Source organism: Sinohyriopsis cumingii, chromosome 1 (assembly GCF_028554795.1).
Source record: "Sinohyriopsis cumingii isolate HCF-2022 chromosome 1, ASM2855479v2, whole genome shotgun sequence".
NCBI lineage: Eukaryota > Metazoa > Mollusca > Bivalvia > Unionida > Unionidae > Sinohyriopsis > Sinohyriopsis cumingii.
In genome coordinates, this window is record NC_142961.1 from 183,583,381 (window position 1) to 183,602,533 (window position 19,153).

At 33.7% G+C, this 19,153-nt stretch overlaps 1 protein-coding gene across 8 annotated transcripts in view; it reads left to right on the forward strand.

Moving 5' to 3' along the window:
• The window catches only part of LOC149808515 (mitogen-activated protein kinase kinase kinase kinase 5-like), a 213,566-nt gene that overhangs the window by 36,930 nt on the left and 157,483 nt on the right, over positions 1-19,153 (forward strand). For 3 of the 8 annotated variants that reach the window (XM_089978310.1, XM_089978325.1, XM_089978335.1), the window contains exons 12-15: positions 1,252-1,333; positions 1,534-1,559; positions 8,141-8,191; positions 15,174-15,226. In XM_089978310.1, coding sequence (XP_089834436.1) covers positions 1,252-1,333; positions 1,534-1,559; positions 8,141-8,191; positions 15,174-15,226 — 212 coding nt within the window. The remainder of the gene's footprint in view (positions 1-1,251; positions 1,334-1,533; positions 1,560-8,140; positions 8,192-15,173; positions 15,227-19,153) is intronic. The other 5 variants (XM_089978331.1, XM_089978350.1, XM_089978347.1 and 2 more) reach the window with 2 other exon arrangements.

The following is a 19,153-nucleotide window of genomic DNA, read 5'->3' on the forward strand; positions in this document are numbered from 1 at the left end:
CTAAATTTGAAGTGAAGGGTTAGAAACTTTAGTTTAGAATCTTTCCTTATCACAAACCATTTATGGTCTTTTTATTGGTACAGAGTTGAAAGTTAAGGTAACAAAAAATATCACCTTAAATTTTTGGTAACTGTGGTACAATACTTGTTCTGTGCAAGGGTGTGTCTTGTGAATTCTAGAAAGACTACAGATATGTGGTCTGGGTGTAAATACAGATATGTGGTCTGGGTGTCTATACAGGTTGTTTTTTTTATACACCTGCCATAAGGTGGAGCTTATGATGTCTGTCTGTCTGTCTGCTTCCAATTTCCTTTCCACACAAAATTTTAAGTTCTCCACCATCTACAGTTATCATACTTTGTAGATGCTTGTATTTGTGACAAGGAAGGACCCAATTAATTTGGATTCATGGTCAAAAGGTCAAATTCACTGTGACTGAAAATGGTTTTCACAGAAAATGTAAGCTGAACATCACAGGCTTGGACCAAACTTTGTGGATGGCTTGTATTTGTGAGAAGGAAGGGCCCAATTAATTTGGATTCATGGTCAAAAGGTTAAGTTCACTGTGACTGAAAATGGTTTTCACAGAAAATGTGAGCTGAACATCACATTCTTGGACCAAACTTTGTGGATAGCTTGCACCTGGGGTAAGGAAGAACCTTATTGATTTCATGTTCAAAAGATGAAGGGTCAATATTACTGAATAAAAGAATAAAAATTGTTTCCACACAATGACATTAGATGTACATTGTATACCTCTGCCAGACATGGATGGTTGGATTTGCAGTAAGGAAGAAGCTTACAGATTTTAGAGTCAGAATGTCAAAATCGCTGTGACAGAAAGAACAATAAGATTAATTCTACATCACAGACTAATTCACATACCAGGCATTCTGGATAGTTTGCACTAGTGGTAAGTAAAAAACATATTGGTCAAAAGGTCAAAGGACAAGGTCACAGTGACTGCATGAGGAGAAATGATTTGTGTTGCATAAATTAGTTTTACATTACAGACCTAAACCAATTTTGCAGATGACATGAACTTGGGATAAGGAAGAAATTGATCAGTTTTGGAGACCATTAAAAATGGGGAGTGTGTTTAATGTGCTATTCATGATGCTCATGTTTGAATGATACTTTATTGTGTAAATTAGTCATGAAGTTTCAATGCAGTTAACTGACCAAACATTTTAGTGTAATAAATTCAATAGGGTGACCAATCTTTCAGTCAAAATATTTTTTGATTTGCAGGTCTTGCCAAATGTCCCACAGAGAATATCATCAGCAAAGTCGGCCAAAAACAACCCAGCAAGAAACAGCATAGAGCTCAGAGGTATGCTTGGATCTGTATATTATATTGACCTCAGCATCTTTAACTCACAAAGTATTTTAAATACATACATGCTGTTTGATATACATTGTTTAATACGATGAAAGGCTTGAGGCTGTTCTTTTCATCTGTTAGATTTAGCATTGAAATTAACATGTACCTTATACAAAAGTGGTTAATATGTACTTTCGTTTCTTTTCCAGTCAATATTCCTAGTCAGATTCCAGAGGTATGTACATTGTTATCAGACACTTTCCCACTTTGGATTCTATGTTGCATTATGTGTCTTTGCCAGGCATTTCATAAATTTCCATTGAATTTATTCTCGCACCAGATCTGTCTACCTGAAACAGATAATTTTGCAAAATCTGCATTTTGTTTGTATTTCCTTTGCATTATGATCATTCAGCATTTCATCTGTATTCCATTCATCATTCAGCATTTCATCTATATTCCATTCATCATTCAGCATTTCATCTGTATTCCATTCATCATTCAGCATTTCATCTCTATTCCATTCATCATTCAGCATTTCATCTGTATTCCATTCATCATTCAGCATTTCATCTGTATTCCATTCATCATTCAGCATTTCATCTGTATTCCATTCATCATTCAGCATTTCATCTATATTCCATTCATCATTCAGCATTTCATCTATATTCCATTCATCATTCAGCATTTCATCTGTTATTCCATTCATCATTCAGCATTTCATCTGTATTCCATTCATCATTCAGCATTTCATCTATATTCCGTTCATCATTCAGCATTTCATCTATATTCCATTCATCATTCAGCATTTCATCTATATTCCATTCATCATTCAGCATTTCATCTATATTCCATTCATCATTCAGCATTTCATCTATATTCCAATCATCATTAAGCATTTCATCTGTATTCCATTCATCATTCAGCATTTCATCTGTATTCCATTCATCATTCAGCATTTCATCTGTATTCCATTCATCATTCAGCATTTCATCTGTATTGCATTCATCATTCAGCATTTCATCTATATTCCATTCATCATTCAGCATTTCATCTTTCAAAATTACTTGAAAGGCATGTGCATATTTCATTTATGACTTGTTTCAATAACCACAATCAGTGTTGATACGGGGCCCCGAGTGGCTGAGTGGTTTAAAGCGCTCTCCATTACGGATCACTGCCATCTCACCTCTGTCTGCGTGGGTTCGAGACTAGGATTCGGCCAGTGTGGGTGTGTGAGAAAGCCTTGCCAGTAACTTCTCGTGGGTTGGTGTTTTTCCAGGGTTTTCCCGGGTTCTTCCTCCACCATTAATACTGGCTGCCATGCATAGCCTATCGTGTGCTGAGAAGTGGCGTTAAACCCCACAACAACAACATCATTAAGCATTTCATCTATATTCCATTCACAAGTGCATTTCAGCCATCATGTCATGGTCTCAAAAAATGCATTCTGATTTTGTTTTTCTCACTTCCATTCATCATTTCCTTTCATTTTTACTCATTTGGTCACCTCTGTCTGCGCTGGTTCAAGTCTCGGATTCAGCCAGTGTGGGTATATGAGAAAGCTTGCCGGTAGCTTCTCGTGGGTCGGTAGTTCTTCCCTAGGTTTTCCCGGGTTCTTCCTCCACCATTAATACTGGCCGCCATGTATAGTCTATCGTGTGCTGAAAAATGGCGTTAAACCCCACAACAACAATAACAACAACTACTCATTTGGATTTCTGCTTCTGATAGTATTAAACAGAGAGAACTATTGCTTTCGTATCTGTCTTACTAAAAGCATGCTGTAATAAAATATAAATGTATATAATTCAAAAGATGGCTTTGAATTTACAATATATAAAATTAAAACAGTACATTTATAGAGTATTTGTCAGTGAATTTTGTTTCTTATTTCACTTCATTCAAATAAGAGTTGTACAGATGCAGATGCTGATGATGTCATCACATCAGTGGCAGTAAAATGTCATGGTTTGTAAATAGTGAAAAATTGCCGTTATGAAGAACCTGATCCCAGATTATTGCGCAAAAAGGCTTCTAACCATAGAAATTCAGCAGTAACCCAAAATACAGTAATACATTTTCATATCCAGTCATGTCATTGTCATTTCTGTTTATCATCCATCATTATGCTTTTTCCATTTTGCATTTGCACTGTACTTTGGATTCCATTCATCATGTCATTTGCATTTATTCTGCATTTCATTTGCATTTTGAATTCTGTTTTCAATTCATGAGTAAAATTACCTGTTTCATGTATATGCATCATCTCTGAATTGTAGCATGCTGTCATTTGTATTGGCCTCTCTGATCTCTGTACCTTCTATTGAAAATGGACGAAAATATTAATAATAAAAGTACTGTACAAAAGCATCTCAGTGGTTATCATGAGGCCTTGCATTGTTTCCAAAAAAATTTAACATTTTCTCAAAAACCTTAATGAATATTCTGCATAGATATATATGTATGTCATTGGAATAAAATTTGTTTTAAAGTAGCTAATGCATTAGTACAGTGATCCTCCTCTTGAACAGCCCCCCTTGGCCAATGGCCACCTAATTCAAACAGCTAGAATCCCTTGACAATGGCTAATTTATGTTCAAAAGTACACCTCTAGTTTGGACACCCCTCTAATGCCATCAGCATATTAGCACAGAAACTATCAAATGTACCTACACAAGTGGCCACAGAATGGGGTTTACTGATAGAAATTTGTTAATTTTTAAATTCAACACATTGATATTTGTTCAGACTTACCAAATACCAAGCTTTAATCCATTCAAAGAAGTTAGCTGGTTATCCTCACTGCTGTGTCAGCATTTGTCACTTTAATAATTACTGATAGTGATCAAAATGACATATACCTCTCCAGTGGCCTAGTGGTTAGCGCATCCACCTCGGATGTGGGAGGTCATGGGTTTGATCCCCGGCCAAGTCATACCAAAGACTTACAAAAATGGTACTTACAGCTGCCTTGCTTGGTGCTCACCATTAAGAGGTTAGTGTTAGGGCTGGTTGGCTTGGTGTCAGGATAATGTGACTGGGTGGGACATCATGCTACATGTCTGTGACATGATGCCTCAGTGCTAGGCATCCCTATAAACTGCCACACTGCAGACATTGTAGCGATATGACTGAAAAATTGTTAAAGTTACGTTAAAAATCCAAATCACACACACACACACACACTCAAAATGACATAAGCTATCTGCTGTTTGTTCCTTCAGTGTCAGCTTTTGTCACTTTAATAATTACTGATAATGGTCAAAATAACATAAGCTATCTGTTGAGAAGCAGTGTATTGTTTAGCACAAATCAGTGTGAAACCTGGTTGCCATGGAGTAAAATTGGTATATTAGTTGTCATGGCATCTCTAAGACACATTATGAAAGGCATTTGAAAGGGTTACAGATTAAAACCAGTCAATCATTTGACAAGCTCACTTACTTTGTAAACACAATACATCTTGTTAAAAACTACAAATTGTTAGTGAAGGAATTTGTTGCAGAAAGGTCATACTGTTATCAGACATTCTTAGTTTCGAATGATAGTGAAAGCAATGCAGCTTAACAAAAAGAGGGAGAGTTCTTTGATCACTGCTATGAAATTTTGCTGTCAGAAAGGTTCAAAATAAACATCATTATTTATGCATTTTACAGAAGTGGGAAAATGGAGTTGACCAACATGTATAGTTATGTCAGATGTTTGTTCCAAGATTTTATTGATAAAATGATTTTTTACCACGATTGATGTTTATTAATAATTTAAATAACATTAATGCTAGTTTTATCCTATTAATTCCATAATATGTCTAATTTTTACATGAAAATTATAAATATTCTTTAATCGGCTATGGCATTCACACTTTATAAGTAATTATTATTTATATCTGTGTATACTCCTCTTATAAGACCACTTTGTGCTGCAGAAGAGGGGGACCACTGTAATAAAAATAATTTCAAATGTTATATAACATATTCTCTTTTAAAATGTTATTGCATTATTATAACTTACAAAGTAATTTTTCTGTAGTGGGTTCAAATATTGAAATAATATTCCATAATTCTTTTAAAAATTCTTTAATAAGCTGTAAGAAATTTCAGTCATTATTATCTCCATGTACTTTTGGAGCTATTAAATTTAATAGTTTTGTAGAATGTTTAAAACATCCATAAAGTTGGATGCTGTGACACACTTTTTTTGATCTAGCTGCCCAGTTCATTTTGATAACATCATTATGCCCCTTTTCTATCCTGATATCCAACATACTATTTGTATGGAAATGGGAACAATTAGATCTGCTTATTTCAAAAATGTCACTTGTTTATCATTTGAAATATCAACATTTTTTTATATGTTGCAAAAGAAAAATTTAAGTAACTTGAAAAAAATATATTATTTATTGTATGTAGTAACTTTTAACCAGCTAGTTACTTTTTACTGAAAACGAATAAGAGTTTAGTGTTCACTCTACATGTATGTGTAAATATCAATAATATGTGTATTGAAACATTTGCCTATGATGCATCTGGTGTTTGCAAAGGTTGATTGTAGCTGATTTATAGTTCGTCAGAATTGTTTGTTGTATTCAGTGGCATTTTGTTGGCTTATTGTTCATGTGGCTTTTTTGTGTTTGGTTCTCCTTAGAGGTATATTATTCACATGTTTCAGGGAATGGATAAGATCTGAAAACCATAAAAGTGCTGTTCAAAAACACCATAGTGGTTATGAATTTTAGTCAGTGACAATTGGTTTAGAAGGTTATGAATTACTTGTGTAAATTTGACCAAATTTGAAATGGTGATAATAATTTATTACAATACTCCTTTAGTGCTAACAAGACAGAAAGGCCAGTCATTCCCAGATCTGATTGTTTTAAATGTGAAAAATATGTCCATATCAGACAATCTTTGCAAATTAACCTTTTGACAAAGTTTTCTTAGGTAAGGAGACCCAAGACACATATTGGTTGAAATTTGTCCAGACTGTCCAATTTTATCATGAAAGGGTTATCTGTTTGAAAAATGTCCTTTCCATGGGTATATCTTTATAATGATACAATTATAATTTTTTTTAAATTGTATACCAAGTAAATCTGGTCTTTTTTTCTCAGCTGTGTGATCATGGTCAGATAGAAATCACTTTCCTGGTGGCAGCAACATGAAAATATTAAAATTTTGCATTGAGTTTTGTAAAGTCACATGGCTTCTGCATCTGTTGTTGCATTACGGTGAAACTGTTTGATACTATCACAATATATATAAAGTTTATGCTATGGTATGGCAGGAGTTATTGTCTGCCTCTCTTAGCTGCTTAAGTATCATGGTGAACATTGCTTATGTATCATGGTGAACATTGTTAAATTTCTGCATTAAAGGTTTTGATGGTCACACACCCTATACATAAGTGTCTGCATTTAGTTGAAACTTGAAGATAATGTCATACAGAGTTTATGTGTTGATATGGTGTCTTGCTTGTTTCTTCTGATTAATTTGAAAGTTTGATTTATTATTGTCTATACTGTTTAAGTTTTGTTCTAGTTTTTGAAAGTCACAGATCTTCTACATTTTTTGTTGCATTCAACTGAAACTAGGATATAATATTACCATAGGTCTAAAGTTTGTACATTGCTGTACTAGAAGTTCCTTTCTTGCCTGTCTAACCTGCTTAAGTAATAAGCAGGTTTCATCTTTGTACATGGATTAAAGTTTTCTTTACAAAAAAATTGAAGTTGTTGTATTCATCTGAAAATTTAGGATAATATTACAGAAGGTGTAAAGTTTATATGCAGATATGTCAAAAGTTTGTATCATGCCTACTTACGCATTATGGTCAACAGTGTTAAAGTTTTGTGTATCATGCCTACTTACGCATTATGGTCAACAGTGTTAAAGTTTTGTGTATCATGCCTACTTATGCATTATGGTCAACAGTGTTAAAGTTTTGTGTATCATGCCTACTTACGTATTATGGTCAACAGTGTTAAAGTTTTGTGTATCATGCCTACTTACGTATTATGGTCAACAGTGTTAAAGTTTTGTGTATCATGCCTACTTACGTATTGTGGTCAACAGTGTTAAAGTTTTGTGTATCATGCCTACTTACGTATTGTGGTCAACAGTGTTAAAGTTTTGTGTATCATGCCTACTTACGTATTATGGTCAACAGTGTTAAAGTTTTGTGTATCATGCCTACTTACGTATTATGGTCAACAGTGTTAAAGTTTTGTGTATCATGCCTACTTACGTATTGTGGTCAACAGTGTTAAAGTTTTGTGTATCATGCCTACTTACGCATTATGGTCAGTAGTGGTAAAGTTTTGTGTATCATGCCTACTTACGTATTATGGTCAACAGTGTTAAAGTTTTGTGTATCATGCCTACTTACGCATAATGGTCAACAGTGTTAAAGTTTTGTGTATCATGCCTGCTTGCCTATTTTAAGCATTATGGTCAACAGTGTGAAAGTTTTGAATATAAGTTTATGATAGATGCAGGGGCTATACTGACAAGCGTACAGTACAGTTGCTATGGAATGAACCATGTGGTTCTGTGGAGGAGGCAAAGTGCTGAAAATATAGCTCCAACTTCTATTGTATGAATAAATTTTCCACTAAACTTTTTATAACAGGTATCCAGTGAGTTGAAGAAAACCTGTCGTCATTCTGCAAAACTGCAAAAACTGGTTCACTTCACTTTCCACCCACTCCCCCCCTTTCCAGTTTTAATTGGTTTAACATCTCAAAATGATAGGATATGATCACTGCCTATCTTTGAATATAATTTGTGATTAATTAGATTTACCAATTTTTATCAGCAGGAAGCTGAGGTATACCACACAGCTCCATCATGGGATGATGATAACATGGTACTGCATCTCTTAATCTCTGTCTTTAATGATTTAACTCTTTCTCAATCTCAGCTACATAATAAATGTTCATTGGGAACAAGTTTCAAAGACTAATAATTTTGGCACATTGGGTGCAGCCTAGAATTGTAATTCCAGTTGTCTCTAATTATTAATCACTTCATTATAATGCAGTCCCTTATATCATTGGTATGATTATCAGTCCCACTATATTTGATACATTTTATTCTAATAATGACTATTTCTCTTATTCAACTAAATTTTTTATTCTGAATCTGTTGTACCTGTGATTTCATATAAAATATATCTTGCCAAAATACTTTATTGTAGCATTGTTAATAATATACCTCTGTATGAGGCAACCTTATCTAAATCACTGTACATTTGTATAACTCTAGTAAACATCTTTTTATCATGGCATTACTAATGTACCTCCAAATAGGAATGCCATGCCTAAATCATTGTACACATTTATGACTCCATTGAACAGTGTTTTATCATGGCATTGTTAATAATGTACCTCCATATAGGAATGCCATGCCTAAATAAATGTACACGTGTATGACTGCAGTGAAAAGTACTTTATCATGGAATTGGTATAATAATGTTCCTCCATATTGGGCTGCCATGCCTTGATAACTGTACACATGTGTGACAGTGAACAGTGTTTTATTCAAATATTGCTAATAATGTACCTCCATAAAGGGCCACCATGCCTCAATCACTATACACATACAAGACCACCCTGTCTAATCAATGTACATTTGTATTGCTTCTGTGAAAAGTGCTATGAAGAGAGATCACTGGAGCATTACAGAGGCATATGTTGCCTTCCTATGGTCTTAAACAGAAACATATTCTCTATACATTTTATGCATGAAAAGTATGAAAATATTGTCATAAACAGTTTGCAGAAAATCTATTTAATATGTGTAATGTGAATGGGAATGCTTATTTCATTAGTAGTTGTTTGGCATGCACATTGTAAAGTGCATTATATCTTAAAAAAGAACATGCCTTTAAAAAGTACATTCAGTGCATGCTTGTTAATTGTTAGAATTATCGAATATGCTTTGGGTTGATTTTCGATAGTGAAGCATGTCAATGATGGGATTGTCCATTTACCTGCTATTCATATAGACATAGTATACATGTGGTTATTTCATAAAAAATCATAGTTGTAATGTCACTTACTTATTTTAGAACTTTTAATCTCCATTGTATGGCCAGGATTGTGCTGATGTGCTATTAACTCCCAATACACACACACACACACACACACACAGACACACACACACAGACAGACAGACAGACACACACACACACACACACACACACACACAACACAATACACATGCATGCATGCATACTAACCAACCCTCCCACTTCCCACGGATCCTGAGGTTTTACTGGTTCTTGCTAAACATATTTTATCCCCAAAAAATTATGGCAGCCAGATATTTGTGAAATCAAGTATAAAAACATTCAAAGAGGTATGAAAATTTATAACAAAATAGAAAATATTGATATTATTACCTATTAAATGTGCTAGAAAATGTGTCGGTTACAGATTAGTTGTTGCCTTAGTTTTACTGTAGTTCATTCCACACAGGATTGTGAATGATATTCGCATCTGTAGCTCAGTGTATTTTCAGGTCAACATATTTAAATATGGCTAAAAGTACTTTAAATGCCATCAAATTAACATACAGCATAGCAAGTTACAATCAGTACTTCCTGTAAGAGGGTGGTTTGTCTACATCAAATTAACATACAGCATAGAAAGTTTCAATCAGTACTTCCTGTAACAGGATGGTCTGTCTACATCACACTAATATACAGCATAGCAGGTTACAATAAGTACTTCCTGTAACAGGGTGGTCTGTCTACATCAAATTCTTCAACGCCAACATGATCTGTGGAAGAGTCCATTTGTTTATTAAGGAGTAATCAGCTTTCCTACTTGTCTATCTTCAGATCATAATGTACTTGCCTCCATTATGATTTCTTTGCATTGGCATCTCAGTATATGTGTATGTACTGAAATTATATTCAACAATATGGTTCCCACCACAAACTAATTTTCTTAGTATCTAAAATATAGATTTTATTGCTTATTAGACAATCACAGCATAAGCAGACATTAGGTAGAAATTCCATAATAGTTTATCATGTTTTTAAGGACATTTCATTTAAAATCAACATCCACAAGCAGTTACCCATGTTTGAAGCTGTTCACTTCCATGTTATCATTTACAGAAGTATTTATATAGTACAGTAATTTAGTATTAAGACAACATATTCAAGAATTTATTTTGATTGGTAGCATGAAAATGAAAATTAGGCTTTGAAACAAATCAGTATAACCATTGATCTTTGCTATGCTTCACCTGTATGCCATCAGATTTGATGTTTACTACGTGATTTCTGAAGTCATTTTTGCAGAGACCATGAAGTACACAAAGTCAGGTACTAGGATAGTGACCTTGTATGTCCTTGATAGAGACATGTTGACCATGAAGTACACAAAGTCAGACACTAGGATATTGACCTTGTATGTCCTTGATAGAGACATGTTTAAAATTAGGATCATGATGATACTGCAGAAATATGTGAATTGGTGACCAGAATGTTTGTTGTATGTTCAACTTACACATCTGTTAATGCTAGATATGAATTTCTTCAATGGATATGAAGACTCTACCATAGTACAGTTTTCCCTGACAGATTAATTTTTAAGGTAATAATTACCTGCCAGATGCTTCTTGATTACATGTGATGAAAGTTGAAGTTTTGATATTTGTTAATAATCTACTACACTGCATGTATCTAAAGAAGGCCTGCGCTTATATTCAGATTTAAAATAACAATCCAGTTAATTCATTTATCTTCCAAGATCACGTTCTTGATAAATTCATAATATTAATGATTTATGCCAGTATTACCCATAATACTGTTGTGTTTGTAATATGTAGCAAGAAATCTGGACCACGCAGTTGCATATGGAAAATATTATGAAATAATTGTTAGTAAAGCATTGTCATTGATTGAGCAGTGCTGACAATTACCTATCCTAACTAGCTTGAGCTGGTAGAAATTAGTTAATCTAATTTGTCTAACATGATTCTGTGTTTTACTTTTTATATAAAATGAGAAAGCTTAACATTCATATCTGTTTGATCGATTGAAACTAGTCATCTCATTATAGAGGAAATGATCATGACTAGTCATCTCATTATAGAGGGAATGATCATGACTAGTCATCTCATTATAGAGGGAATGATCATGACTAGTCATCTCATTATAGAGGGAATGATCATGACATTAATTGTACCTAATAAATAATAAAACAAAGTACTAAGCTTTTCTTCTAATAAGGCCTAAATGACTAGTATTGTGGTTAGCTAGTGAAAAGAAAAAAGATTAAATTCAGATATATTGGTACGTGCCAGTATTTGTATGAAAATATTTGTTTTAGTCAAACATACAGTGAGCACATTGGAGGTCTTGAAAAAGCCCTTAAAAGTGTGTTGTAATTCGTGCTGCTGAAGTCTGTATATGGATACACACCAATAATTATTTGTAGTCTATAGAATCAATCGAGATGTGGTGATGCATTGAATGTAACATCTAAACCTAGGAAAAGAATAATCAAAGCATAAATATTCATGTATAAATTTTATTTTGTTCTTTGTTTAAAGTTTGAAATTTTTGTTCTGGAAATCTAGTTTTGGTTAAAAAAAATGAAAACTGCTATGCTAAAGCACATGAGACAAAAATGAAGACTACTGTGCTAAAGCACATGAGACAAAAATGAAGACTGCTGTGCTAAAGCACACGAGACAAAAATGAAGATTGCTGTGCTAAAGCACATAAGACAAAAATGAAGACTGCTGTTCTAAAGCATGAGACAAAAATGAAGACTGCTGTGCTAAAGCACATGAGACAGAAATGAAGACTGCTGCACTAAAGCACACAAGACAAAAATGAAGACTGCTGTGCTAAAGCACAAGACAAAAATGAATCGTCTGAGCATTGTAAAATAAACTACTCCCTTCAAAACTGTAGACACGTTAAATGAAGCACATAATAACAGTTGGTTTTTTACTGCATTATATATTTAATATAGCAATTTTAAGAAATGCATATACTTATATTGTAATAAATCTTTTTACATTAAAATTGACAAAAATAGTATATCAGTCAATATTTAATAAATCTGACATACTCTTCACATGGGTTTTGTCCATACAAGTGCTAAATTCATAATATTTATAGCCATACTTCCAAAAGTATTTATCCTTTAAAAAGAAAACAATCGACAAAATTGTCATCAAAGATTGGGGGTGGGGTGAGGGATTATTCTCTATTTGACCAAGAGGTTTGTTCACAGTTAAAATAGGAGGCACATTTTTTTAGTTTAATAACTTTTGAAAACATTACTTTATACATTGCTTTAAAAAAAATTGAATTTATATTATTTGATCAAAACTATATAAAGGCAGCCATTAATAACATTGGACATTTGTAAGAAAATAAAGGAGGTGTATGACTGATATGTTGTCATTTTGGGTGTTTAAATATGAATGCTGAAAATTAATACACGTATATGGATTCAGATAAATAAATAAATGATATACCTTTTAAAAAATCACAAATAATATGCTGTAGTCAAGCTGTTAAGTACTCATTTTAAATAGTGCTTAAGATAACATTTTTATGAAGTGAAATACATAAGCAGGAAAATGTTCATTATTATTATTATTATTATTATTAATATTATTGTTATTATCCAAAGCTGCTTAATGTGCATTTCTTTATATTCAGATTCCAATTACACGTATTTTAAGTAAATTTTCTTCCTTTTTTTTGTTCTTGACATTGACTTGTTAAGTGAAAGCAGACAGTTAACGGCAGTGCAGATGTTTGTTTTGATATGGCTTGCAACAGTTCCCATACGGCTCAGTGCTGTATTAAAAAATGGACTCTTCCAGAACTCCCAGATGAACATGTGAGACTACATGTACACAGACCACTCTTTTGCAGCATGTATCAAATTAAATGTGCTGTGTGTTGATATGAAATATATTTAAATCAGTCATGCACAAAATGAATTCAGTAATATTAGCTACATTTTGAGATGTTCAAATGAAAACTCATAAACAGATGCTAATATAATTTGAGATGCAGAAAAATACTTGTTATTTGTTCCTTCATTAGTTCTCTCTTAAGACCGCTCCAATGGCTTAGTGGTTAGTGTCCGCCTCGGATGTGGGTGGTCGTGGGTCCGTTCCCTGGCCGAGTCATACCAAAGACTTACAAAAATGGTACTAACAGCTGCATTGCTTGGTGCTCAGCATTAAGAGGTTAGTGTTAGGACTGGTCAGCCTGGCGTCAGGGTAGTGTGACTGGATGGGACATCATGCTACATGTCTGCGGCATGATGCCGTAGTGCTATACATTACTCAAAACTGTCACACTGCAGACATTGTAGCGATATGACTGAAAAATTGTTAAAGCTATGTTAAAACTCCAAATTACTAGTTCTCTTTCATGGTATTCATATATATAAGTAACATTTTCTTTCAGAAAACGTTTCTATAGAATTTTATCAACAACAGTATTTAATGCTACTTTACTGCTTTTAAAACTTAGTTTTTAATCTACAGCAAACAGACATAATAATCTACAGCAAACAGACATAATATCATGAAACTACATTACACTTAATTGATGTGCATTTCCTGTCAAGTCCAATTTTATAAATCCCTCAGACAAGTCTTAGACAATAATAATAAAGTTAGTTATTATTGCTGATATATTAGTGTTTTCAATTAGGGTCTTTGCCACACATAATTTAGATACTAATATATGTAATATATTGTTTTCAGTTAGGGTCTTTGCCACACACAATATATTTTAAAGATCAGCTATGTGCTGACATAGTTCAACACAATGTGGTTCTAAAGTACGTGTTGTAATCTCTATCATACAGTCACAGTTCAACACAATATAGTTCTAAAGTATTTGTGAGGGACTGATGTAATCTCTTATCATACAGTTTTAGCTAGTTCAGTAGATAAACTTTCACACCTCTTTTGTCTTGTCCTTTGTGGCTGTAGATTGTCTAAACAATTGGGAAAATATAATAACCAAACTAGTATATGGGATAATTATGGGCACCTTATATCCAATGTCCATCTTGTGAAGTTAGTTAATGGTTGTTTGAACTAGTTGTTAGTCATGTCCAGCCAGTAAGGTCATGATACATATATACTGACTGATTGAATAACTGACTGTCACACTGAGTTATGCCCCAAATCATACTTGAGACTTGGTTAAATATGAATCATTTGGAAAATAGCAAACATTAAGGCCAACAGCCTACACATTCAAGTACAATGCATGACAAAATTATGTTTTTAATGTGCATTATTCAGTTTCTGTTTTGAATGATGCCTCTGTAGTAACATGACAGGTATCCTTTTACTAGGTTTAGTAATGCTTATACGAGAATGACAATAACTTGACTTTGGTCTCTAAAATTAAAAACAAAAATAAAATGGGGCTTTTGTTGAGTGAATTGCATGTACCTGATTTTAAAAATGAAATATTGTTAAATTATTAAAAATAGTTTTATTAACTGGTTTTGACATGTTTGATTTTTTTGTTGGTTATTCTTTTCCTAATGGAAAATTCCCCACAATCATACATCAGTTGATCATTTTCATTTCATTTTTTGCTTAAAAAACATCCACTTATTTATTATTTTATGCTTTATTTCGTGGAAATAACCACTCTCTCCAAGAACTTCCCACACCAAACATTATAATTAAATCTTTTCAAATTATAAAACTAAATTTTCAGAGTATATTGTAGAATAACATGATAAAATTTGGTCATTGTGTATTTTTGAATGTATTCAGTTGTTATACAGAATTTATACTATATAATGTTTAATGTCTGTCATTGTTGTAAACAGGACGAACAGTACAACACAGCTCGGGCATGGCCGGAAGAGGACATTTCCAAGAAGTGAGTATAATACTAAAATTAGTATTGAGTTACATTACCACAAGAATTCTCATACAACAATTACAAGACTGTCTACAGTAGAGACAGAGTGTATTACCTTATAAAGAAGCATCTACTCATTATAATACTTTGAAAGGCAGAGGGTATAACGCCATATGGTGTGACCACCTTATATTGAAGTGCATCTTCTATATATAATTTTGCTACCACTTAAATAAATGCGATCCATGACCATACCACCGTATAATGGGAATCATGTTATAATGATGAACTTTATAGTGAGGGAGTGCTGTATTGATGACCATACCACCTTATAATGGGAATCATGTTATAATGATGAACTTTATGGGATCCATGACCATACCACCTTATAATGGGAATCATTTTTTAATGATTATAGTGAAGGAGTGCTGTATTGATCACAAGGCATCATTGATCGCAGGTTTCATACACTAGTTTCATACTGTCAGTATTACACATATGCACATTGTTGTCATGAAATTACCACCTATAATACAAGTCAAGTCCAACTGCAAACAATGTAGATCTAGATCTGCCATAACATTATGCACTTTCAAATTAGGGTCTATGTTGTTGTTCTACTGATTACTCTTAGCAAACTGCAAAAACCCAGATATGCCAGAACATTATGTAACAGCAGATCTAGGTCTGTACATTGTGCATTTGGACTCTTGAGTATATGCAGTATTCAGGGTGCAAGTTTAAATTTGATGCTAACCCTTTTAAATTTAAATCTTACAACTGAAACTATTTTGTGATCATCTGAACAAAAAGATTGGCATGTTTTTAAAATTAGAACTTTGCATATGTGGTCACTTTATCTAAAATTTATGACACAAGTTGTTTACGCCGTGGTGAAGAAAATGGGGACACATTTCATGAAATTCATATGAAATGAACTCATTGGTACACTTGTACAGTTCTTTGTTCTATATGTAGTTTTTGGTAGTTTGAGATTTTACATTGAACAGAAATGCACTTTGAATTTGTATTCAGTTTTTTTGGGTGTATGCTACTAACTGTACTAAGTTTGGGTGTGGGGATTATTACATAGAGACTCTGATATAAAGGTACATAATTTAATGTAAAGTTTTGCTTAGAAATACAGTACAGTCATCATGGGTTCAACATTTTCCACACTTGTATCTCAGGCATGACATATTTGGAAAGGATTAGTGTAACCATCGATTTCCATTAAGTAAAGCCAATCCAAATACATTCATGGAATGCCCACACACTGTAGAAACCAGAGCCAGGCTGCTGTCATCCAAACATCCCAACAGAGTCACAGTGGACAGAGTAGACCACACTCGTAGCCTGACAGATTAGTGCGGGTAATAACTGATACATCATCTCTAGCACCCAGTTAATTACATATTGAACTTGGAACACAAAGCTTCATACAAATGTTATTGTATGTTTCATATCAAATCATGATCTATTTCTTTATCTAGATGTGTTCTTTCAGTGCAAACCAGATGTCATTAATATGAATTACAAGATATTTTGGTTTATTGAAAAGGCATTTCCAACTTCTTTTATTTGTTTCATTAGTACTGTCATTGACTTCTAGCTGTTGTTCAGTGGCTGGCATTGAAAAGTTATCATTGTGTTAACCCTTTGTGCTTTGATTATTTTAAAATTTACATTTCATACAAGTAGATTTCATTAAACCGATATACTAATTGCAGCTGAAATTTAATTAGAAGAAAATTATGATTCATATTGATCGCTCCGGCGGCCTAGTGGTTAGAGCATCCGCTCCAGTTGCAGGAGGTCGTGGGTTCGAACCCCAGCCAAATCATACCAGAGACTTACAAAAATGGTACTAACACCTGCCTCGCTAGGCGCTCAGCATTCAGAGTTTAGTGTTAGGACTGGTCAGCCTGGTATCAGGATAATGTGACTGGGTGGGACATCATGCTACATGTCTGTGGCGTGATGCACCAGTGCTAGACATCACTTTAAACTGCCACACTGCAGACATTGTAGCGATATGACTGGAAAATTGTTAAAGTTATGTTAAAAGTCTAAAGCACACACACAGTGTTTGATATTGAGCAAAGATAAGAAAACTTTAAGCTGATTTGACACTTGCTAAAAAGAAGTCTGCTGCTAAATACCACAAAAAAGATTGCAAGGGACTTACCAAGCAACATACAAAGATGAAATAAAAGTCAGTGAGAGAGAGACAAAACATGTGCAGCACTTACTTGTGCCATGGCAATTGCACTGTCGTACATATAAATTGTGCAGTTATTGTAATTAAAACGTTGCAAATTCAATAACAAGCAGAATTCATATGTAAAACTGGCAGAAAGCAATCTTTGAATTTGCATGTGTTAATGTATATGTATATTCTTGCTGATGCAAAGTTAAGCAAATATAGTCTGTTGAAAAATGCATGAATTATTTGTAGTTAACAGGTTAAGAATTCTGATAATTATTGTAATACAAATAAATTTTGTAAAATCAAGGCCAATTTAGACTTAATGTTTGAATGAAATGATTTATATGGAGTCAAGCGATGAATATGTAAAATAAAAATGCATACTTGATTTCAGTCCAGCTTAACTTTAAGCTTATTGTGAGAGAGACTTACATAGCAACATGTCTAATTTTTTGTGTTGGGGGTGTGTGTGGTGGATGGGCAAGAGATTATGTGCCCAAAAAGGAATAAAATAGGGATTTAAAGGAAATCATTTGAGAAAGTGGTAAAAAAAATCCCCACGATATCCATCATTTTCATGGTATTTTACAATAATTCATTCATCCAGAATGCAATATTTCCAAAATACCAGGGTTGTTTTTGTGAGAAAATCAAGCAGTAGAAGCCTGAAGTAGAAAGAAGTGGTCAGTTCAAGAAGGTAAATGAAAGATCCTGACAAGTTGCAATAATGTGGGGATATCTGTAAAAATGATCAGCATGTTTTATGGACAACATCAATAATGTTTTCACGGACAAAATTCTGTATATGTGTTTCCATTACATGCTCAAGAGAAAAAGACAAATATATTTCTTTAATTAGAAATGGAAACTGCGATCATTAATATTTTTAGAAAATATTGTCTTGTTGCTGTAGTTACAGCATGAATTTGTCTCACAAAAGAGTGTGTGTGTGTGTGTGTGTTCTGGTGATATCTGTGGCATTAGAAATGTTTGTGAAAATGAATTTTACTTGTGTTGATCAAGAAATGAAGCACACAGCATTTACATATTTGTTTTGGGGTACTTGCACACATGTGAGAGGGTTGTTGTTGTTGTTGCTATAGGGTTTAGCGCCATTTTTCAGAAAGGCTATACATGGCAGTCAGTATTACTGGTGGAGGAAGAACCTGGGAACCCATGAACTAGCTACTTTCATATATATTGGGACACTATTTGTTAGGAGACCATAAATTAATTTTTAAAGTAAATTTTTGTGGACTATGTTCTGTGTTGTTTGCATTTGCACTTACACGTGATTATGTATGGTACAGTAGTCTTAAATTCATTCAGAATAACATGATCCGTTATTCAGCTGATGTCAGCTCTAAATCTAGACAGCTTATTCATAAAACAAGATATTATTTAAACTGATTTTGACATAAAGGATATAGAGCCATGTCATGAAAGGCAAGGACTTGTATCAATCATGTTCAGGTTTTGAAAGGAAAGGTCTGTATTCCTTTTCCATTGCATATCAATATATTCCCACATCATCAATGAAAGATTTAATTAGAAATATCTCATTACAACATGCCTACGTGCATGTATATAAAGGAGTCCATTATTTGTCCTCTCCATCCCTTAAAGGACACTGGGTGTATGGTTAGGTGGAATACAAGCAAACACGTCCATCTGGTCCTTGAAGGACACTATGCCTCCCACCAGGGGATTTATTGGACAGGTCAGGTAGGTGGATG